Below are 22,325 nucleotides of genomic sequence, written 5' to 3' on the forward strand. Positions count from 1 at the left end.
TGAGCTTAGGACATAGGACAATTTGAAGATAATGTTGATAATGGAATATCCCTTTTGAGGTTATGGTTTCAACTGTAGAAGTAAAGGATGAGAAGAATGTTACCCATTAGCATTTTTATTTATCAAGGTCAATTAAGATCCCTGTGGCTCAATCCTTTCTGGCCCTAATTGATTGTTCCCAGCTTTCCCATCATTTTTTCTGTTTGATCTTGGCACTGAACATCCTCTTCACTTAGATTTCTGTTGGTTAGTTATTTATGCTCTTTTGCATTCACTTGGCTGAGATAATCTACCCAGGGAATTAATGAGAGAATTGCTCCCTGATGCATTATTAGAACTTGGGTTGAAGCATCTGTTAAGTCAGTTGAATTTGGAATAACTTGAGAAGCTCTTACTGCCAGCTACTGCCTCTTCTAAGGGTAAAACACATTTTTCCATCACTTATTTCCACATGCAGGCAAATGTCCTGGTCCAGCATTCCTGTTTACAGCACTGTGTGCTCCATATGGCTGCAAATCTTGTTAACCCTAGAAAAGCAATGCTAAATCTTGTCCACTTGAATTTTTCCCTGATAGATACAAGCTGCAGCATTTTTAGTTTGACACATGAATAAAAAGCAAAGGAGATTTCATTGTGCCTTTGGACATGTCCTTTTGAATCTCCCCCATGAGTGCTGACATCTGTGTGTGTTCTGTGATTGTGCAGGGCTTTGTAACGGGTGGAAAAGATGGAATTGTGGCCCTTTGGGATGATATGTTTGAGAGATGTCTGAAGACATATGCTATTAAAAGAGCAGCACTCTCTGCTAGTTCTAAAGGTACTGCTTTTCAGTGTGTTCCAGTGAGGGCTGTGTGCATGGAGGGAGGTACAAAATGCTATAAAAGGGTGTCAGACCTTTCCAGAAGCCAAAGGGAACAACATCACAGCACTTCCTCTGTGCTGGAAGGTTTTGGTTTGATCCATATGAGATGTATTTCTTGTATTCCTTGGCATTTATAGTTTGTTCTGCTGTTCCCTCCCTATTTCATGACACTGAGCTTTGTTTCCATTGGTGGAGTGATTTTAAGGAGAAATGTGCCCAGCCTTGAGTTTGGCAGTTCCAGAGTGAGCCCAGTTTCCTTGGCTGGCCACGTTCCCTGTGGTGAGAGCAGGGAGCTGTTAAATTCCCCAGGCCTCAGTGTGGAAGCCTGGAAAGGGATTTTCACATTTCTGTAACCACAGAAATTCTGAGGTGCTGGAGCTCCTGAGCCCCCCAGACCCTGGCACTGTTAAAGCAGTTAAATATCAGTTTTTGTCTTGCCACTGCTACAGACAAACTCCCCTCCCTGAATTTGTGAGGAGCCCATGGATTGTCTGCCAGTTTGATGAGGCAATTTTAGCTCATGGTCATGATTTTGAACAGATTTGAATTATATATAAACTGCAAGTGATATGAAATACAAAAAAAAAGTCTTGCATTCTTCAGGTTTACTTTTAGAAGACAACCCCTCCATCCGAGCCATCAGCCTGGGGCATGGGCACATCCTGGTAGGAACTAAAAATGGAGAAATACTTGAAATTGATAAAAGTGGGCCTATGACTCTGCTAGTTCAGGTACTGTATGGATCTCCCATAGCAAACTGCTTCCTGTATTTTTACAAGAATGCTCTTTGGTATTCTTTTTTTCAGTAAATGTTGGTCACATGAAGTAATCCTTCAAATTTGTCTTGCCTGCATGACTGCCTTACTATCCAAGATGTGTGAGGTTGTGTTTTATAAAACATGAAACTCATTCACTAATGCAGATTGAGAGCAGGAAGAAATTATTTAACCTTGATAGGCAGTGCTAGCAAACTGTGTGCAAACTGAAGGAAAGCTGGAAAAAAACAGGAAGAGTGATTAACAAGTTGGAAAACTGAGAATCTGAGGCAAGATTAAAACAAAGTATTACGTGTCTGGTGGGCAAGCAAGGATCTGAAAAAGGAGGATTAGCCAATATTAGGGTTTCAGGCTGAAGTCCTGTTTGGAGTGTAACATTCCACAGCCCCACATGCATCATTCCCTGTTGTCTGGGATGCTTTCCTGCAGGGCCACATGGAAGGAGAAGTGTGGGGGCTGGCAGCTCACCCCCTGCTGCCCGTCTGCGCCACCGTGAGCGACGACAAAACCCTGCGCATCTGGGAGCTGTCGGCTCAGCACCGCATGCTGGCAGTCAGGAAACTCAAAAAAGGTACCAGGAGCCCTGGGCAGCCAGGGACCCTCTGCTCCTGCAGCTCCCTCTCTGCTTTCACTTGGGATACAGTCATTAAGGAATTGGGAGTGCATAAATAAAGTGTCTTTGGCATGTGTCAGGTCAGTGCAAAGGGAGGGAAGAAAAAGGACTGTACTCTATTGTAATTAATAAATAAAATCAATTAATAAAATGAACTTCAGCCTCTTTTTCCTCAGTATCAGGGGGATGAGTTGATCTCAGAATCACTTTCCTCCCTAGGAATACTGAAGGCCATACACTGCTGATGTAAGAGAATTTCCTTATAAAGACAGAAGTACAATGTCCTGCATGTTGGGCACAGTCATCTTTTGCTGTCAATATGAGCTTTACCTGTTAAGCCAGCTTCTCTGAAATTAGCACTTTTCCTGCCCTCTCCTCTGTATAAAATTAGATAAGCTGCATTGAAATGCTGCCTTCTCCAAATTACTCTTACTAACTCATTGATACCCTTCAGGAAATTTAAAATTGTTCATTTCCAGTGACAGGTCTGGAGCAACCCTTAAGTTAAGTGGCTAGGGGAAAACAGAGTTAAATGTTGGGGATGGATGAGGATAGCTCAGGAATAATGCTGAGGCACAGTTACACTGCCCTGAACGAGTCTTAGAACTTTCCATCCAGATTTCCTTTCTGTATGTGTTTTGGGTGGTTTTTTTGGTTTTTTTTCCTGTCATTGGTGCGTTAAGAATGTGGCTGGAAGGTGGTGTTGGCACACAAACCTGTTCCAAAAGGGATTAAATCACCATGCAACAAAGCATCCCTCATAGCCCTCTGTAACATACCTGCTTCAGGAGATAACAAATCTGCTTTAAAGCACTGTGCTTGCTGTAAAAACCTTCCTCGGGCTCGTTTCCCTGTGCTCCGCAGGCGGGCGCTGCTGCGCCTTCTCCCCCGACGGGAAGGCGCTGGCCGTGGGGCTGAACGACGGCAGCTTCCTGGTGGTCAACGCTGACACTGTGGAGGACATGGTCTCCTTCCACCACAGGAAGGAGATGATCTCGGATATCAAGTTTTCCCGAGGTACAAGCAGGGGATGAGGTGGGGGAGCTGTGTGAATGTTGCAGGTTGTTTCTCTTGAATGTTCCAAAGGAGTGCTGGCTGTGTGTGTGTGCTCCGTGCATTAAATATTTCACAATTGCCTGAATTCACTGCAGTGCTGAAAGCCACACTCAGATTTCCCCTTTAATAACCTCAGTGTCTCCTCCTCACAGAATCAGGCAAGTACCTGGCTGTGGCTTCCCACGATAACTTTGTGGACATTTACAACGTCCTGACCAGCAAAAGAGTCGGCATTTGCAAAGGTGCCTCCAGCTACATCACCCACATCGACTGGGACTCCAGAGGTAAGGGCTACCAGAGATCCAGACTGGAAATGCTCACCAAATGGGGTAGCAGGAAACTGTTCCCCTCCAGTTCTTGACATCAGCCACTGATGCAAATGCTTCTTCCCCATGGAGCACAGTGCAATTCCATTTATTGGAATCCAATTTCCTCTCCTTGCTGAGCTCTGCATGGCAATCCCTGCAAGGAGCTAGAGCCTGATGGTCCCAACTAATTAAGTCCAGCAGGATCATAATGAGCTCATGCCAGTGAGCCTTCCCAGAGCAGATGTGACCTGTGTGGGAGCACCACCTGTGTGCCTGAGCCCTGTCCCTGAGCCCTGTCCCTCCATGGGCACAGCAAACTCCCCATGCCAGGACAGCTCAGAGTGGGGCTGGCTCTGCCACTGGGGCACTGCAGAATCCCCTCTTGGCAAATCTGCCTTGTAAAATTATTAGGGAAACGAATAGCATGTGCATTTATTTTTGACTGCCATTAGTGTGATGATGAAACACAAGCAAAATATTTCCTATCAGCAGAAACTGATTTGCTGTGCACCAGCAACTTCTTAAGGATATTAGATAGTATTTAAAATATTACTTATGCATTGAATCAGAGTATAGGATCCTTACAAGAGTGATTTTAAGCATCTGTGTTACTTTAGCTATGAATAACTCTAGAGGATAATTTCTTAATTTACCCCCAGAAATCTCTTCACTGAAAAGAAAGTTTTTAGTAATCATAATAATTAATAAGGTTCATAACAAACTCTCCTTTTGTATCCAGGAAAGTTATTGCAAGTCAATTCTGGTGCCAAAGAACAACTATTTTTTGAAGCACCCAGGGGGAAAAGACATATTATAAGAATTGCTGAGGTATGAATTGTGTACTGCATTATTTTTACTGTCAAAATTAATTTTAATAATTGTCTTCTTTTTTTTTCTTTTATAATACTATATTTACAATGGTTAGAATTAGAATAATTTAGTAATTCCACAGTGCCTTTCCTAGCATTTGTAGATGACAGAATGTGCAGGTTTCTGCTTGTATCTCTAAATTTGTTATTGTTTATTTGGTAGCAGCCATTTGCCATGATCCCCTTCTCAAAGTCACCTGTTTTCTGGGTAACCAGTTGCATGCAGGCTGTAAACAGCATCCACACAGCAGGACCTGGCTTTTCAGTTGCAATTCTGCTAGAAAGTTACCAATGGTTAGCACCTCAGAAAATCTTCAGGGAGATTTGTCCCCAAATAATGCTCTGCCTTGGAAAAAGGGGAATATTTAAATTGGTGAAGATACACAACAGCACAATTTCAGAAGAACTAAAAATATTAGAACAGAAACTGATACCGAACATAGGAAAGTACACACATAAAGTGAGTGTCCATTTGGTGTGTTTAAAGTAAGAAGCCTTTCCCTGGGGGAGTTGTGCTTGCAGATAGAGAAGATCGAGTGGGACACGTGGACGTGTGTGCTCGGCCCCACGTGCGAGGGGATCTGGCCCATGCACAGCGATGTCACCGTGGTCAACGCCGCCAGCCTCACCAAGGACAGGACCCTGCTGGCCACAGGAGATGACTTTGGCTTCGTCAAGCTCTTCTCCTACCCAGTGAAGGTGAGCAGTGGTTGTTTCATCGGGGAGGGGGAGCAGCAGGCCCTGAGTGGGTGCCAGGTGCCAGCTGGGCTCTGTGCTGCAGGGCCAGCACGCCAGGTTCAAGAAGTACGTGGGGCACAGTGCCCAGGTGACCAACGTGCAGTGGCTGCACAACGACTCCGTGCTCCTCACCGTGGGCGGCGCCGACACCGCCCTCATGATCTGGACCAGGGAGTTCCTGGGCATCCAGGAGAGCAAGCTGGTGGACAGTGAGGAGTCAGACACTGATGCAGAAGAGGATGGAGGTAAAGAGGATTTCATTCAGTCTTCTTGTCTCACTCAGGGATTTCACTTGTGCTGAATTGCAGTGGAAGGAGAGCTTGGTAGGATTTGTTCCCTTCCTTTCATTGGTGCAGATCTCCTTGTTCTCTGCTCTCCCACTACGAAACAAGGGTGGTTTGTTTTATTCTGTGTTTCATTTTTCTAAGGATATGACAGTGATGTTGCAAGAGAAAAAGCAATTGACTACACCACTAAGATCTATGCAGTGAGCATCCGGGAAATGGAAGGCACAAAACCCCATCAGCAGCTGAAGGAGGTTTCAGTGGAAGAGAGGTATGTCCCACAAAGGCTTTTGCCTCCAGTGTGCCCTTTTGCATCTCTTTTCATTCAACTAAAATTAAAAATAAGACAGGAAATTAAGACTTCAGATGGTGTTCACAGAGTACAGCATGTTAGTGTGATGGAGATAAATACATGTATGTGACAGATCTCTGAGGTTGTGTTCTCTTCTGCTGCTCACATGAGCATTTACATTCTCTGCTAACCAGTGTGTGTCTGGAGCAGAGCACTTGTCATAGTGGTAAGCTTGTAAATATTTTGTGGTTAAGGCTCTGGGTTGTGCTTTTATGAAAAGATTTTGGGTCCCTTGCAATTGTGTGGGGTTGTCAGTGTTAAAGCTGGGATTTCCCATGGCACACACTGGCCTTGGGCTGAAATATTTCAGAAAAAAGAGGTGGAAGGGGAGCAGTGTTGGAGAGGAGAGCAAAGAAAAGAAGTAAGAGCTAAGAGCAGAGGCTGAGTGCAGTGAAACACAGACCTAAAGGGTGGTAAGATCTGATGGGACAGAACAGGAGCATCTCTGAGTAAAGGACATTCCCCCTCCAAGTCTGGGGCAGTGAATCCCTAGCTGTGAATGCAGTTGGTGACTCAGCTGTGAGCCCATTCTGCCTCTCTTGATAGAATATTTCCTTAGAAATTATGATTCTTTTATCAGGAGTTTCCCTGCTCTTGCTCCCCACTGGGCACTGACACAAAGGGCTGCAGTGGGTTAAGCCACAGCAAGAATTTCAGCTCAGCTGTTCTGTTACTGCAAGAGACAAAATAGAGTTCGTGATAAGCCTTGGAAAAAGAGGTTTCTGTCTTTAAAGCTCTCAAAGAACTCAGTGCTGAACATGTTGAATAGAAAGTAATTAATAATTTATGTTCAGTTAATGTGTAGAACAGGAGAATTGGGTGTGAAATGTGGGGTGTGAACAATAAGAGGAAAAATGTTGCACCCCTTTTTTTCATTGCACTGTTTTAGCAATAGCATGCAGGAGGAGGATCAGGGGTTTTTGCAATAGAATGTTGGGCCATAACTTTCTCTTTTCCCTTTCTTTTAAGAATCTCTTTTCCTCAGTTAAAGAATTTGTTCCTCCGTTTTTCTACAAAAAGGCATGGTGTATCATCTGGTAAACATAAATGTTTGCAAATTGAGTTAAAAAAAGGAAAATTATTATTTTACTTTGGGTGAATTGCTAAATTGTTTCAGGAATAATAAGTGGCACTGGAACAGATGTTTCACACCAGAAACCCTTGTACCCTCCAGCTGTTTTACTCTGCTTTGGTGATGCAAAAGCAACTGCAAAGTGTACACATTTTTATCTCCTTTTTAAATTACAGATGCTTCAGTACAATCACACCTTTGGTGTTTGGAAGTTGCTGTTGTGATCAGTCTGACAACAAATCTCATCATTTTCATATGTCACTTGTTAAGCAAAGATAAATTCACTTCCCTTTCTTCGAGGGACTAATACAAATAGTGAGAATTTATAGTGGAATAATCAGAAACAACTTTATGGTGAAATATCAGCAAAACTGCTTTCTGAGGGGGCTGTGAGTGGGTAGGGCCTGAGGCTGTGACAGGTGCTGGGGTTTGGGTGCTGTAAAATGAAATTAATGTGTTGGCTGCTGCAAGGCTGCAGTTCCTGGTCACAGTGGGACAGTGTGGGGACAATTCCTGCACGATGCTGGCACACCCAGTTGTGAGTGCCTCAGGCTAAAGCTGACATCTCTCAGAAGGTGTGTGAAGCTTTGTAGCTGGGCCAAATTCCAGCTTTTCTGACAGCACAGAAGAAGGTAGCAGCTAGAAGAGGGTTTGTCTGCCCATGACAAACTTCTGAAATCCTTTTCTTCGCGCCTCCAAGGGTCTGAGGGGACAGTTGATCAATCCTGGTGAAGTGGAAAGTCTGCAAGTACTCAACTGTCTGTGTTGAGGGAAATGCTAAATGTTCAGGGAAATCTGAGGCCCAGGTCAGCAGGTCCTGAAATCTCTGTGCACAGGGCTGAGTGAAGAGGCAACAAGGGATTTTGAAGGCAAAACTTTAGATTTCCTGCCAAAGGCAGAGCTGGAGTAGCTCTCCCAGCCCTTCCAGGTTTGAACCCAGAGGATGTGTTCCATTCTCTTTCAGGCAGGAGTGTGGGGAGGCTTTTGAAGAGGAAGGTTTTGTGGAGGAAATTATCCAGATCTTCCCTTAGTGATTGTGCCATGTGTCTGTCTGGAGACCCCAGGGACTGTTCCCTTAATGGCTTTTGTGCACTGAATACTCTGGCACTGGTAACTTCTGTCACTCACTGTCCAAGTGGAGAAAACTGTGGGACAAAGCTGGAAGAAACTGTTGTGAGTAAATCCCAACGGCTGGAAAACTGCTGGCCCACTTCACTGCAACATGTAGTGAGGGTCTTGGAGTGTCCCCCTTGCTGTGTTTTCATTGTGCCTTTGAGAAAGGGCAAACTGTGAAGGTGTACTGAGAAGAAACTCATAATTAAGGAAGTTTAAATTAAGGAAAGGAAAAAGAGGAATAAGGTTTGTGGTGTAAGCAAGAGGTAGGAATAGCTGGGGCTGCTTCTTTGAGCTGCTCCTTGGGGGTAGTGACTTGGAGCTCACTGGGTTGGTTTTTTTAATAGTAATATTTAGAGGATAAACTGTTGCTGGAGTTACTTCCCAGTTTATGTAACCAAACACGCCTCAGAGGTGTCGTGTGGCACCTCTGAGACACGTCCATCTGTTCAGTCTTTCTGTTTGCTGGAATTAGCTTGCAGGACTCTGCTTCTCCAGTAGAGAGTGGTGAGCCTGAAAACCTCCAGGTGCATTATTTCTCTGGAAATAACAATTCATTGTTCAGTTCAGGAGGAGTTTGATGTCACGACCTGTGATGGGACTCCAGAGAAGATTGCAAGTGTAGGGTTGGGAGCTGAACTGTGCAATGGTTAGTACAAACTTAGGAGCAATAATGAGGAAAATGAGAGAATTTATGAAATTTATTTTTTCTGTCTAACTTGAATGTAATTAACATGATTCTGCAGGTACCTTGGAGGAGTGTAGAGGTCCCGTGATAGATTTTACCTGCAGGATTTGAATCAGATCATGGCCTGGTATTTTTGGGGGATCCAGCATTTCCTGTGTCCATCAGCAGCTTTAGGATGGCAGAGTGACAGGAGAGCTGCTGCTGAGGGACAGTTTGAAAATGTCTTGTGTCAGTGCTCTGTTTGACTGAGATGATTAATGAATTGTTTCTCTCTCCTCTCCCTGACCTTGTTGTTTCTCCTGTCGCCCCTTTCCATGTTCCTCCTTTCCCGGCTGCCCTGGCAGGGGCGGGGTGCCCTGGAGAGGAGCAGCCTGGCGGGCTGGGGCTGCCACGGGGGGCTCTGTGCCAGGCAACCCGGGACACCTGTAAGCTCTGCTGGGTCACACAGCCACCGTGCTGCTTTGGAAAGGGGCCGGGCTTGGAGCTGGGAGCGTTCAAACCGAGGATTGATTGGTGTGATGCCGAGTAACACGAGCTTGCTGGTGGCTGCGTTTGTGTTACTGATCTCAGAGGCAGAGACCTGTTTGCGTTTGGGCTCCTACTAACCCCTAACACACCCCTGGACTGCAGCTCTCCTTTAGCTCAGTTTGCATGACTCCACATGACCCTGGGGATGGGAACTCCTTCAGAGCAGGTGGAATGTGTAGAAAACAAAAAGCAGCATTAGCATGTTTGTCTGGTTTTCTGTTTTCTTGGCATCCTGGCTTGTCCCCCTCTCCATGAATTACCCACCTCAGAGCCTGGTCTCCATCGTGGTGTTTGCCTTGTGTGTCCTGATCAAGAGGAAAAGTGAAATAAGTTGAATTTTCTCTTTTCAAATGTTACTCTTGAAATTACTGATTGCTTTAAAACAACATGAGCTGACTTATATAAGCCTATATGTAACTTACATAATAGCCCCCAGAAGGCTTTGCACCATGAGATGAGTTATTAGACATATGGCTCCAGCCTTGGCTCCTGCACCTTTACACACACACGGCTGTGGGTGCAGCGCAGAAGCTTGGAGTGTGAGTCTGTGTTGTATTCGTGTGTAGGTGGGGACTGTTCCAAATGTATCTGGGAAAACGCATCCTTGGGGTGGAGAAAATAACTTGGGGTTTATTCCAGCAGAAAGCCCCTCTCTGAGAATGAGGAGCATCTTTGCAATATTCACTTTCACTTCCTCAGCAGCATTATTTCAAGTTAATGCACCCTGAGTGCATTTGACAGCCTGCTGGTCTCATCCCAGTTGTCCCCAAGGCCTGTACACACTGTGGCTGGTGTTTGTCAGTCCCTGCCAAGCAGCTGAGCTCAGAGTGAATCCCACTGCTCCCACAGGTCAGCACAGAGCTGCCTCCAAGGGCTTCTCTGGCTGTGACACCTGGGGGTGGGACTGGGGGATGCCAGCACTGCCACGGCTTCCCAGCACTTGTGTGTGTGACCCTGGGAGCTCCCTGCACTCAGGGACATGGGCAGCACTTGTGTGTGTGACCCTGAGAGCTCCCTGCACTCAGGGACATGGGCAGCACTTGTGTGTGTGACCCTGAGAGCTCCCTGCACTCAGGGACATGGGCAGCACTTGTGTGTGTGACCCTGGGAGCTCTCTGCACTCAGGGACATGGGCAGCACTTGTGTGTGTGACCCTGAGAGCTCCCTGCACTCAGGGACATGGGCAACACTTGTGTGTGTGACCCTGAGAGCTCTGAGCACTCAGGGACATGGGCAGCACTTGTGTGTGTGACCCTGGGAGCTCCTGCACTCAGGGACATGGGCAGCACTTGTGTGTGTGACCCTGGGAGCTCCCTGCACTCAGGGACATGGGCAGCACTTGTGTGTGTGACCCTGGGAGCTCCTGCACTCAGGGACATGGGCAGCACTTGTGTGTGTGACCCTGGGAGCTCCCTGCACTCAGGGACATGGGCAGCACTTGTGTGTGTGACCCTGGGAGCTCCTGCACTCAGGGACATGGGCAGCACTCAGCTTTCCTGAGGGAAAAGCTGTTTGTCGTGTTTTGTCATGCAGAGGGAGGAGCTGCCATAGGTGATGGGTTCAGTGGTTTTATTTACACAGCACAGCTTCAAAACATGCTGGAATAGCAGAACATGCTATTCCCTTATGCAGGGAATGACAAAATAGGAAAAGACTCAGTGTTCCTGCAGTGTGTCCAGGTGTGAGGGACAGCAGGGCCAGGCTGTGCTGCAGGAGCTGCTCAGGGAACACCTTCCCAAGGTGTTCAGAGCAAACCCTCAGGTTTCAGTGCAGGGATTGCCCTCCTTGATAAGTGCCCTGAGCTGGGCTGACCTGGGAGTGCAGTGCCCAGCTGCCCTGACAGGCTGTGACAGCAACTGCCCTACCATATGTCCTGCAGTACTTTGTGATTTTTTAAATTATTTTTTTATTAATATTTTGAGGAGTGCATCAGCATACACATGAAACTATAAATACTGCAACCATGTAAGGCTTTTCCAGTCCTTCAAAAACGTAATTTACCAGTGATGTTTCTCTCTAGTTGTGTCTGAGCTTTACTTTGATCTGCTGTAATTGGGAGTAGGATATTTTCATGGTGAATCGTGTTCTTTTTGTTGTCTTCTGATAGCTACAAAGTGCTAAGAAAAAGTAACAGCAAGAAAAGTTGTATGTAAAACTCCTTGGTATGTTGGGATGGGAAAATCCAAGGGTTTAGAATTTATAAAGTCTTATAATCCCTTCTCTGGGAAAGGATTAAAAAAAAACTCAAGGAATTTTGCAGCAGTTTGGGCACTTGGGAGTCCCCTCCTGTCACTGGTGAAGGACACCTCTAAAAACTGCTTTTGCACATTTTCTGAAGTGAATAGTGTATTTCTTAAACCTTGGATTTTTGCTCTGTTGCCCAACCAGCCCTTACTCTCCTTGAACTTTGCTTTCTCTCCTCAGGAGCAGTCCTGCTCACGTTTGTGTAGATCCAAGTGTGTTCCCTGCCCAGTTTGCAGCCTTGTGACTCCATGTGTGTCTCCCTTTTGGGCTCGAAGCTTTTCCCTCCCCATTGCTGCTGGCTCAGCCTGTCACCTGCTGGGTTGCAGGGCACTCCTGTCCATCTGTCCCTGCCCCAGACCTTGTTGGTCCCTTTCACATGATGCTGTTTCTGGACTTCCCATGCTGTTCCTATTGGCCTTGGAGCAGAATCTTTGTGTTCTGCCCAGTTTATCCCTGCTGCAGTCAGCATCTCCAGGCAGACAGCACTTGTGCCCTGGAAACAGGAGTTGGTTATGTCCCCTTCCCATAGAATTTATCCTAACAGGTTTTGATCTGTCTTTTCTTGTGACCTTTATTTTCCATCTAAACAGATGGAAATAGTTTGGCCCTGTTCTCTAAGATCACATCTCTTTCCTCCCTCAAGATTCCCCCTGTTCCAGAACCCCATTCCCTGTTCCCCCCAGCCCAGCTCTTGTTGTGTCCATGTGTTGTTCTCCATCCTGGTGCTGCCTGCTCACCCCACCCCTGATTTGGGCTTTTCCCCCCCCTGACTGGAGGGAATGTCCCCCCACATCTTCTCACACTCACATGGAGGTGCTGCTGAGGTTTTGCCAGTTGGGATCTGGACCCCTACCCCTGAGTGACAGCTGTGTCCCCTCTGTGAGGACATCCTGGAGATTGCCATGAGTAACAGAAATCTTCTCTGCTGTGCCCACAGTGCCCAGAGAGCTGAGCCCCTCTATGTGTGACTGTGTCTTGTCTCTCCTGGCGCCCCTCCGTGCCACAATGTAATCTGAGCACTTGGTTTTGAATTGCTGCAAAGGAGCCATTAATGCTTGTGTTATGTTTTGACTTGCTTTCCTTTGGAGGCAGGGAATTGTCAAGTAAGTACTGTGGGGAGCCCAGGCAGGCCTGGATTGCTGGAATGTGCCTTGCAGGTTGCACAGGTCCAGCAGGGCAAAGAGTGCAGATTCCTTGTCTTGGCAGTGTCATCCTCTGTATCTAAACAAACTAGGTGTAGTCACAGCCTTGGGAAAAAGTGAAATGACTTCTTGAAATGTTTCAAATGTGCTGCTTTCCGTGTGTTTTATGAAAGTGGTGGTGGGGCAGTGAATGCACACGTGTGCATATATACATGGCTGTGTATATATGGGTGCACACATCTGTGTTTGTGTGTGCTGTGAGTAGGTATCTATAGAAGTATCTCTCTGTGTGTGGCTCCAAATTAAGCATCTGGTGATTATCAAGCATGTCACAGTGGTGGTGTTCTCTTGCTTTCATGAAGTATTTTGGCTTGCTCTTGTCATAAACTTTGATATTCCTAGGTAAAGAAATGTGGCAATGATCCAGTTTGAAACACTGAAACAGAAAAAAGCACCCAATCGTTTTCCTAAGTGCCAGTTCAGAGGCCCTCATAAATCTGGGCTGAAATAATGCATTTATTTTGTAAGACAGTTAAGTTTTGTGATAACTTCCTGTGCCCCTTCCCTGCTGGTGACAGCGCCGCTGCTCGGTCCTGCTGCACCCAGGGTCCCCCTGGGGACTTGAGTGACCCCTTCTGAGGCAATAAAGGTACTTGTCCCCTGAGGACGAGGCAGCACAGGCTGTCCTGGCACTGACTTGGCCTCCCCACAGCAACTGTGGGCTAAATGGCAGCTGAGCTGTGCTGGAGAACAAGCAGCCATTGTGTGCAGTCCCAGCAGTGCCTAGGGGACTGTCAGCTTCCTACATCAGCCCTGCCAGGCTGCTGGAAGCAAGCCAGCCGTGGAATCCCCTTCTGCTCCAGTGCAGAGTGTGCAGGAAGCTCGGGTGCAGCTTCCCCTCCCCTCCATCCTGCAGGATGCTGAGCTCTGAGCGTGCCCAGGGATGCCAGGTGCTGTGTTTCTGGCTCTGTGCACTCTGTGCTGTGTTTCAGTTCTTGCTGGCATGCTTGGCTAGCACGTGTTGTGCCCAAGGAATGACTGCTGTGCTCTGACAGTGCTTGTGCATGAGTCTCGTGCTCACAGGTGACTCTAAACTCTTACTAAGTTTCTTGCTTGGCTTTACCTGCTGCTTACAAGGGGATCAAGGTAACTCTCTCACTCTCTTCCTCGTGTGCTCGTTGTCCTTGCTGTGCCTGAGCCCTGGGTCAGGCTGCTGACCTCAGCTTTGCTCTGGCTCAGAGCTCAGGCTGTGCTGCTGCTCATTCCCACAGGCCTCTGTCCACCGTGCCTTTAACACCTTCCATGGAAAATCCAGCTCCAGAAAAAGCAGCTCCCTCAGCACAAAAGGGATTTCATTCTTCTCCAACTCATTTTTTGTAAAATGGGAATTACTGCTAGATACGCTCTCAGGACAGGAACAAATTTTGCAGGACATGGAATGTAATAGCAAGGTCACATTTTTCTGGCATCATAATCTCTGGGAATGCTTTCCAAGTGCCCCCCTTAGCTCTGTCCCTCTTTTCCCAGCAGGATCAAGAGCAGCAGCAGAAGTTATCTGGCCTTACAGACCATTTGCACACATCAGATTTTGTCTCAGCCTGTGTTCTGCATTTGTCTCTTTAGCTACTTTTAGCAGCTGTAATTATATAAAAAGGCTTTGCTTGCCTCAGTCTCCCAAATTCCCTTGCATGGATGACTTGTGCATTTAAATGCAATCATTTGATCTTTAATATTACTTTGAGACGATTTTATTGAGGCCATTGTCAAGGTTTTGGGATGGGGTTTCTCAGAAGCAGCAAGGCTGGGCAGAGGTCAGCTGCCAGCTGCAGAAATTACTTCAGATCATTTCTGAAAGCACCAATTTACATCATTGCACATTCAAGGACTTTTCCATGGATTGAAATCATTATGGTTTGGAGTCCTTTGAATGGTGTAAGGTTGGTTGTTCTGCCACTCATCCACCAAGGCTGCATCAATGTTCCTGCTCTTCCTGTCAAAAAGTGCAGGATTTTAATCAGTTTGTTGTACAGCTCTGGAAAAAAGCTCATCCAGGCACACCTGCCCATTTGCTGCTCACACGTGCTGTGGTTTTGAAGGTTGTACTTTACTTTCAGACATACTGATTGTCTCCTTTTTTAAATGTTCTTTTCAGGCCACCTGTGAGCAGAGCTGCTCCTCAGCCCGAGAAGCTGCAGAAGAACAACGTCAACAAAAAGAAGAAACTGGTTGAGGTCAGGATTAATATCTTTAAATTTCTTTCCAAGTAACATACTGGGTGAAATCCATCCCTGTTCTGTCTCTCAGTGAAGGGCAGGTGCAGTCACAGAGTTTGTGCTTTCCCATGCTCAGTCCCAAGGGAAATCCACCCAGAACCAGCACTTTGGCCCAGGAAAAATCCTGTGTGGGGTTTTGAAGGATGGAATTTGCTCACTGACTTTGGAACTTCCCTTTCTCCCCAGACAGCTTGTTTGAATAACAAGGAATATTCTGTGACCTGTGTGGACAATTTGCAGCACTTGGTCTGTGGTTAATTGGGATTGTTCCCAGTGAGCTGTGATTGTGTTTGGGACAGTCATTAAATCAGGCTTCAGGGCACTGAGGCAGCTCTAACCACATCCATTGCCATCCTGGAGGAAATTTCCTTGGCAACTGCTCCCTGTAAGCTGCACTTGCACCTCTGATTAATGTCTTAATTACAGAGTTACTTACAGCTTACCTTAAGGTCAGAATTTCAGAATTTATTCTGTGGAAATTTGGTAGTTTATGAGAATTATTTTTGAAAATACTGCAAGGATCTTCTTTAAAATATCTGACACTCTATATAAACTGTGATGAGAAGAGCAATAAAATCAAACCTGTTCTGTGAGCTGTATCTGCTTGGAATGGAAATTTACAGAACCAGAACATTTTTGTTAACATTTCAGTAATAATAAGTAATCTATTTTATACAATAATTTAAAAAGAAAATACTGGAAGTGCAGTGCTTTAGCTGACCAGTTAAAGGCTGTTGATAGCCTCTGATGATGTCATGCCTCAAAAAAAGAGCAGAGTGGGGATAACTGTTTACTGTCTTGTTACTCCATTGCCTCTACAAGGTATTTGTACTTAGATAATTTAGAGCTGTCCTGAAAGCTCCTGGTTTATTCTTTCATTCCACCCTTGCTGTCTGTTTTCCTGGAGCAGGAGCTGGCTCTGGACCACGTGTTTGGATACAGAGGGTTTGACTGTCGCAACAACCTGCATTACCTGAACGATGGTGCTGACATCATCTTCCACACTGCTGCAGCAGGCATTGTCCAGAACCTCTCCACTGGTAATTCCACTTCAAACAGAAATCATTGCTTTATAAGGGAAGTCTGAGCTTTTTCATATTCCTGTGGCTTTCTCACCTTTTGCATGTTGGTAAATAGCACAAACCCACTGCAGGTGGCTTTGGGGACTGCTGTGGGCTGGGACACCAGGATGCCCCTGTGTCCTTTCTGGGCCTGTTCCCTTGGCAGGGCTTTGCCTCCACTTCACTTCCTCACCCACTGCCTTAATTCCCTGGGATTTCACTGGGAAGCCTGGGCTTTGCATGGGCAGTTTTGGTGTTTCTTGCAGTCGTGGTGGCTGTGGGCTGACTCCCTGCATGTGTAGATGATTTCCCAAATATTGCTTTAGAGTAGCCACCTCTGTGTGTTGATGGCTGTGCATTTGGGAATGAGAGCAGAGCAGCCTTAGTGACCCCTCAGCTGTACCAAGCTGCCCAAACAGTCTGTGCTGCTCTGCTGCCTCTGCCTGAGCCCTGTGGTGACTGAAATCCTGTGTGGATGTCATTAGGTAGCCAGAGCTTCTACCTGGAGCACACTGATGACATCCTGTGCCTGACAGTGAACCAGCACCCCAAGTACAAGAACGTGGTGGCCACCAGCCAGATCGGTACGTGCCCCCAGCAGAGCCTCCCTCCCACCTCAGGGCTCTGACTGATTCCCCTGGGGCTTTTCTGTGGGGGAGCTGCACTTTGTGTTTCCTTTGGACAAGTAATCCAGCTCCAGGGTTTTCTTGCTGTTTCAGTTCCAGCTCTGATTGTGGGTGATTGGATTTTAGAGTTAATTGTAGTGTAATCATATTTCAGAAGGCAAGCTTTGAGAAACTGCCTAATCTGATTTATAGAATTCTTCCCTTCCTGTGTCCAAGGCAGTGTTTAGCAGTGAGAATACAGAGAGCATCATTTTCTCTGCAGGTGTACAGGAGAATGCCAGAAACAGATCTCAGCAGTTCACAGTCCATATGTATTAGTGAATCCAAGTGTTTATTATTTACATGGAGACCCCTGTTGGATTCCCTGGTGCCTTCTGCAGGAGTAAACATTGCATGGGGAATGCAGGGTGAGCTGTCCCAAGCCCTGAGAGGGATCTGCTGCCTCTCAGCCTAATGCTGGAATAATGAACTTTATGGAGAGCAGGGTCAGAACATCTCAGCCCATTCCAGGAGAATGGAATCCATAACTGAGGACAGGAGTCACTTAGCAGGGGACAAGGCATGGCAGTGATGAGCACAGTGACAAACACAAACCCTCTGCTGCCTGTCACTGCACTGGGGTGTGCAGGGAGCACCCAAAGCTGCACTTGTGCCAGAGCTGTGCAGAACACAGGTTTCTGTGGCATGGGAAAGGATAAAGGCCTTTCCCTAGGCCTCAGGAGCTCAGTGCTCCTGAGTTTGATTGATGCTTTGTATAGCTAGGGATTCACTTCACTTCTGAATGTAATAATTTTTAAAATCTGCATGCCTTTAGCATTTCTGTTAGATGCCATTTTTAAAACTTAAAAGTACTAAATATTGTTGCAATATTTGTGTATAAAAGCCAATATACCCAAAAGAGTTCAACAATATTGCTGCTTATTTCTTTTGTTGATTTAATCCATATCCATTTCCAAGTTTTGAATTTTGTTTTCCTTCTGGTGCTGATGCTGGCACTGCGGCACGAGTCACTTGACTTATTTCACCTATTGTTTTCCCTTGGTGCTTCCTCATTTGCCATTGCTCCCACAATGCAGGTGACATGACAGAATTCCCAGGTAAGGCTGAGTTGTTTGTGAGTTGAGCAGAGTCCTGTACCAGTTCCATGTTGCCTCATTGTATCTGTGTGAACCATGGATACAAGTGAAACATCTGCAGGCAATCGCTTTTGCATGAGGCTCCTCATGAGTGTTCCCCTGTTCTTTTAGAACTTGTCTGACTTCATGGACTCCAGTGATTCCCCCCTGTGTTTTGCAAGCTATTTTGATTTCTCTTTGTTTCCCACTAGTGCTAATCTTCAAACAAACCCAACCCCCCAGTAATGTCTGTTCAGGTTAAATGTTCTTGAAAACTGCCTGCTTTGTACTGAAGCTTTCCAGGATTAATTCTCTGTTAATGCCTCTCTGTGCCCACAGGTACAACCCCCACAATTCACATCTGGGATGCCATGAGCAAGCAAACCCTTTCCATGCTGCGCTGCTTCCACACCAAAGGGGTCAACTACGTGAACTTCAGCGCCACTGGCAAACTGCTGGTGTCAGTGGGAGTGGACCCAGAGCACACCATCACTGTCTGGAGGTGGCAGGAAGGTAAAAACCAGGGGGAAATCCTCTTCATCCAGCCTAACAATGATTGCATTTGCCTTTCAAGCCTTTGGACTTTTGTGTCCTCGCTCTGAGTGTCCCAGTTAATCAGTGAAAGATGCCAAAGGGCTACAAAGTGTGAACAGAAAGAGTTTTAAACACCTGTTGTAAGTGGAAATTAAGGAAATAATAATACCTAATGTAAAATTACATGAAATCAAGGAAAGTTATTTCCTAAACCACTTCAAGTACTATGATGGAGATAGGCCTTTGGGAAGTTATTTCCAGAAAAGAATTATCTTTGGAAATGGTGGAGGGGAGGGAAAAGTGCCTCAGCCCATCAGTGTGTCCCTGTGCATTTTTCAGTGGATGATAGCCAACATTTCTGTGTTATTTCACTGAACCAGGAGACACTGTGCTATGAAGGCCTCAGATCTGCATTTCCTAACTCTGTGGGATGCAGTGGAATAAGCAGGGACTTTGGGAGCTGCATTAAAATGTTTGATACAGTAAATAGTGTTGGGATTTGCAGCTTTCAGCATCTGGGATGTCTAATCCAGTACCAGCTCAATTGATTTGATAAAATCATATCAGAGCTTGGTTTCTCAGGTGAATTCAACTTTGTTTTTACCCTTTCCTCATTAACCCAGGGGCTAAAGTTGCCAGCAGGGGAGGGCACCTGGAGAGGATCTTTGTTGTGGAGTTCCGCCCAGACTCTGACACTCAGTTCGTGTCCGTGGGGGTGAAGCACATGAAGTTCTGGACCTTGGCTGGCAGCGCTCTGCTCTACAAGAAGGGAGTCATTGGTTCCATGGAAGATGCCAAAATGCAAACCATGCTCTCTGTTGCCTTTGGAGCAGTGAGTTCCAATTTCCTGATAGAGGATTTTACATTACCTTTGTACTAAACCTGCAAGGGTCGGTTTTCTTTGCTGAAATCCAACCCGGTGCTTGTTAGTGAAATGTGGATTTAAAACTTGTGGGTTTAAAATCTTGGGATCCTTCCCTGAATTTCCTGAGCACAAATTAAGTTCTGTGTGCACCTACTGCCTTGGTGTTTTTGTGGGTTTTTTTTTTTTCACTTTGATGGTTATTTACCTTTTTAACTTAAACTGTGATCTGTTATTTCATGTATCGTTTGTTCTGCTAATGGCATTTGGTGTGATAGCACCAGTGGTGACAATCCAGTGTGGTTAGGGACTTGCAAATTTAATTGGAAGAATTTTACTTGAAGCTGAACAGAAATGCCAGGGTGTGTGTTGTCTGTTTCAGAATAACCTGACGTTCACTGGTGCCATAAATGGAGATGTGTACGTGTGGAAGGATCATTTCCTGGTCAGGCTGGTGGCCAAGGCTCACACAGGGCCCGTGTTCACCATGTACACCACGCTGCGTGACGGGCTCATTGTCACTGGAGGGAAGGAGAGGCCGTAAGTCACAGCTGCAGATAAACACTCTGTGCTGCAGCACTTCTATTCTCAGCTTTGCACAGCCTGCCAGGGGGCTCAGGAAGTGGAGGGCTGAAGGGGGTCACAGTGGCACACACTGAACCTCTGTTTGGCATTGATCCAAACACCTGGATGAGCTGTAATTGCCTGAGCTCCTGCCACAGGTGGAGTTCTTTTCAGTTGTTAGTGCTTTCAATCTACAGCCAGCCTCTCCCAGTGGAGGTGCTGCAGCTCTTGGGATTACCACAAGGAACAGAGAATTGAGGTAAGTGACCAGAGAACAGTTTGGTTTGAACAGATTATGGTGCTGTTTAGAACATGAAGTGTGAAAGCGTTTAATTTTATATTATTTATTTCCCATTGCACCATGACCAGGTGTCTTGATGCAGAGTGGAGGGTGGGTCAGTGCCTGTTCTGTGCCTTAGGCAGAAAATCCCTGGTGGATTCCCCATGTAACAGCAGTGTCCCTTGCAGCACCAAGGAGGGGGGAGCAGTGAAGCTGTGGGACCAGGAGATGAAGCGGTGCCGCGCGTTCCAGCTGGAGACCGGGCAGCTCATCGAGTGCGTGCGCTCCGTGTGCCGGGGCAAGGTGAGAGCTGCTCCTTGTTCCTCACAGCCACAGAACCCCCTGGGGTTCTCACCCCAGCCTGGGTAAAGGGGAGCACAGAAATGACAGTCATTTGAGATAACAGCACCACTGAGGAATGTTGTTTTATGTTTGCAGTCAAGTATCCATTAACCAGTTACAAACTTATTCTCTTTATGCTTTTTTTAAGCTCTGGGAGGTTAAACCCGTGCAGTTACTGTTGCACTGATCACCTCTCTCTTTTTCTCTGGCTGCAAACAGGGGAAAATCTTGGTGGGAACAAAGGATGGAGAAATCCTGGAAGTCGGAGAAAAAAACGCTGCTTCCAACTTGTTAATTGACTGTCACATGGAAGGAGAGATCTGGGGCTTGGCAACTCACCCCTCCAAAGACATTTTCATCTCTGCAAGCAACGACGGAACAGCCAGGATCTGGGACCTGTCGGACAAGGTGAGTACTGGGAATGGAAAAGTGGGTGATCAAAAATGAACGTTTTGTCCAAGCATCCATTTTCCAGCTGTGCCTTTGAGCAGCCCTGGAATGAGAGCAGGGTTGTGCCTCTGGCCTGAGCAAAGTTAATACGTTGTTATTGCTGTATTATAAATACAACCAGGTAGGTGAAAATGCAGGAGATGATTCCTGTGATGGGGAAGCGCAGTGCTGACCAGCAGTGTGTCACCCCGTGTCCCTGTCCCTGCAGAAGCTGCTGAACAAGGTGAGCCTGGGGCACCCCGCGCGCTGCGCCGCGTACAGCCCCGACGGGGAGATGGTGGCCATCGGCATGAGGAACGGGGAATTCGTGCTGCTCCTGGGAACCAGCCTCCGCCTCTGGGGCAAGAAAAGGGACAGGAGGGCGCCCATCCAGGACATCAGGTAGGGCATGGAATGTGTGGGAGTGAGGAGAGTGCATGGGTGTGCGGTGTGGGATATGGGGAGTGCAGGAGAGGAGTTGGGAAATGTCTGAGATGAGAGCAGGGAAGTATGGAGGTGAGGTGGCATCAAGTAGGAAAGGAATGGAAAGGAATGGAAAGGAATGGAAAGGAATGGAAAGGAATGGAAAGGAATGGAAAGGAATGGAAAGGAATGGAAAGGAATGGAAAGGAATGGAAAGGAATGGAAAGGAATGGAAAGGAATGGAAAGGAATGGAAAGGAATGGAAAGGAATGGAAAGGAATGGAAAGGAATGGAAAGGAATGGAAAGGAATGGAAAGGAATGGAAAGGAATGGAAAGGAATGGAAAGGAATGGAAAGGAATGGAAAGGAATGGAAAGGAATGGAAAGGAATGGAAAGGAATGGAAAGGAATGGAAAGGAATGGAAAGGAATGGAAAGGAATGGAAAGGAATGGAAAGGAATGGAAAGGAATGGAAAGGAATGGAAAGGAATGGAAAGGAATGGAAAGGAATGGAATGGAATGGAATGGAATGGAATGGAATGGAATGGAATGGAATGGAATGGAATGGAATGGAATGGAATGGAATGGAATGGAATGGAATGGAATGGAATGGAATGGAATGGAATGGAATGGAATGGAATGGAATGGAATGGAATGGAATGGAATGGAATGGAATGGAATGGAATGGAATGGAATGGAATGGAATGGAATGGAATGGAATGGAATGGAATGGAATGGAATGGAATGGAATGGAATGGAATGGAATGGAATGGAATGGAATGGAATGGAATGGAATGGAATGGAATGGAATGGAATGGAATGGAATGGAATGGAATGGAATGGAATGGAATGGAATGGAATGGAATGGAATGGAATGGAATGGAATGGAATGGAATGGAATGGAATGGAATGGAATGGAATGGAATGGAATGGAATGGAATGGAATGGAATGGAATGGAATGGAATGGAATGGAATGGAATGGAATGGAATGGAATGGAATGGAATGGAATGGAATGGAATGGAATGGAATGGAATGGAATGGAATGGAATGGAATGGAATGGAATGGAATGGAATGGAATGGAATGGAATGGAATGGAATGGAATGGAATGGAATGGAATGGAATGGAATGGAATGGAATGGAATGGAATGGAATGGAATGGAATGGAAT

General features: G+C 46.3%; 1 protein-coding gene across 5 annotated transcripts in view; it reads left to right on the forward strand.

The window, feature by feature from the left end:
• EML6 (EMAP like 6) overlaps positions 1-22,325 on the forward strand; it is an 85,453-nt gene that overhangs the window by 52,780 nt on the left and 10,348 nt on the right. For 2 of the 5 annotated variants that reach the window (XM_033054150.2, XM_033054152.2), the window contains exons 19-39: positions 706-817; positions 1,466-1,593; positions 2,068-2,209; positions 3,116-3,268; positions 3,460-3,591; positions 4,355-4,443; positions 5,007-5,183; positions 5,266-5,467; positions 5,651-5,777; positions 12,592-12,606; positions 13,783-13,791; positions 14,798-14,876; positions 15,829-15,958; positions 16,465-16,563; positions 17,682-17,702; positions 18,060-18,233; positions 18,878-19,086; positions 19,499-19,656; positions 20,149-20,263; positions 20,522-20,710; positions 20,961-21,133. In XM_033054150.2, coding sequence (XP_032910041.1) covers positions 706-817; positions 1,466-1,593; positions 2,068-2,209; positions 3,116-3,268; positions 3,460-3,591; positions 4,355-4,443; positions 5,007-5,183; positions 5,266-5,467; positions 5,651-5,777; positions 12,592-12,606; positions 13,783-13,791; positions 14,798-14,876; positions 15,829-15,958; positions 16,465-16,563; positions 17,682-17,702; positions 18,060-18,233; positions 18,878-19,086; positions 19,499-19,656; positions 20,149-20,263; positions 20,522-20,710; positions 20,961-21,133 — 2,633 coding nt within the window. The remainder of the gene's footprint in view (positions 1-705; positions 818-1,465; positions 1,594-2,067; positions 2,210-3,115; positions 3,269-3,459; positions 3,592-4,354; positions 4,444-5,006; positions 5,184-5,265; positions 5,468-5,650; positions 5,778-12,591; positions 12,607-13,782; positions 13,792-14,797; positions 14,877-15,828; positions 15,959-16,464; positions 16,564-17,681; positions 17,703-18,059; positions 18,234-18,877; positions 19,087-19,498; positions 19,657-20,148; positions 20,264-20,521; positions 20,711-20,960; positions 21,134-22,325) is intronic. The other 3 variants (XM_033054153.2, XM_033054154.2, XM_033054156.2) reach the window with 3 other exon arrangements.

The sequence above is a fragment of the Catharus ustulatus genome, chromosome 3 (genome assembly GCF_009819885.2).
Source record: "Catharus ustulatus isolate bCatUst1 chromosome 3, bCatUst1.pri.v2, whole genome shotgun sequence".
NCBI lineage: Eukaryota > Metazoa > Chordata > Aves > Passeriformes > Turdidae > Catharus > Catharus ustulatus.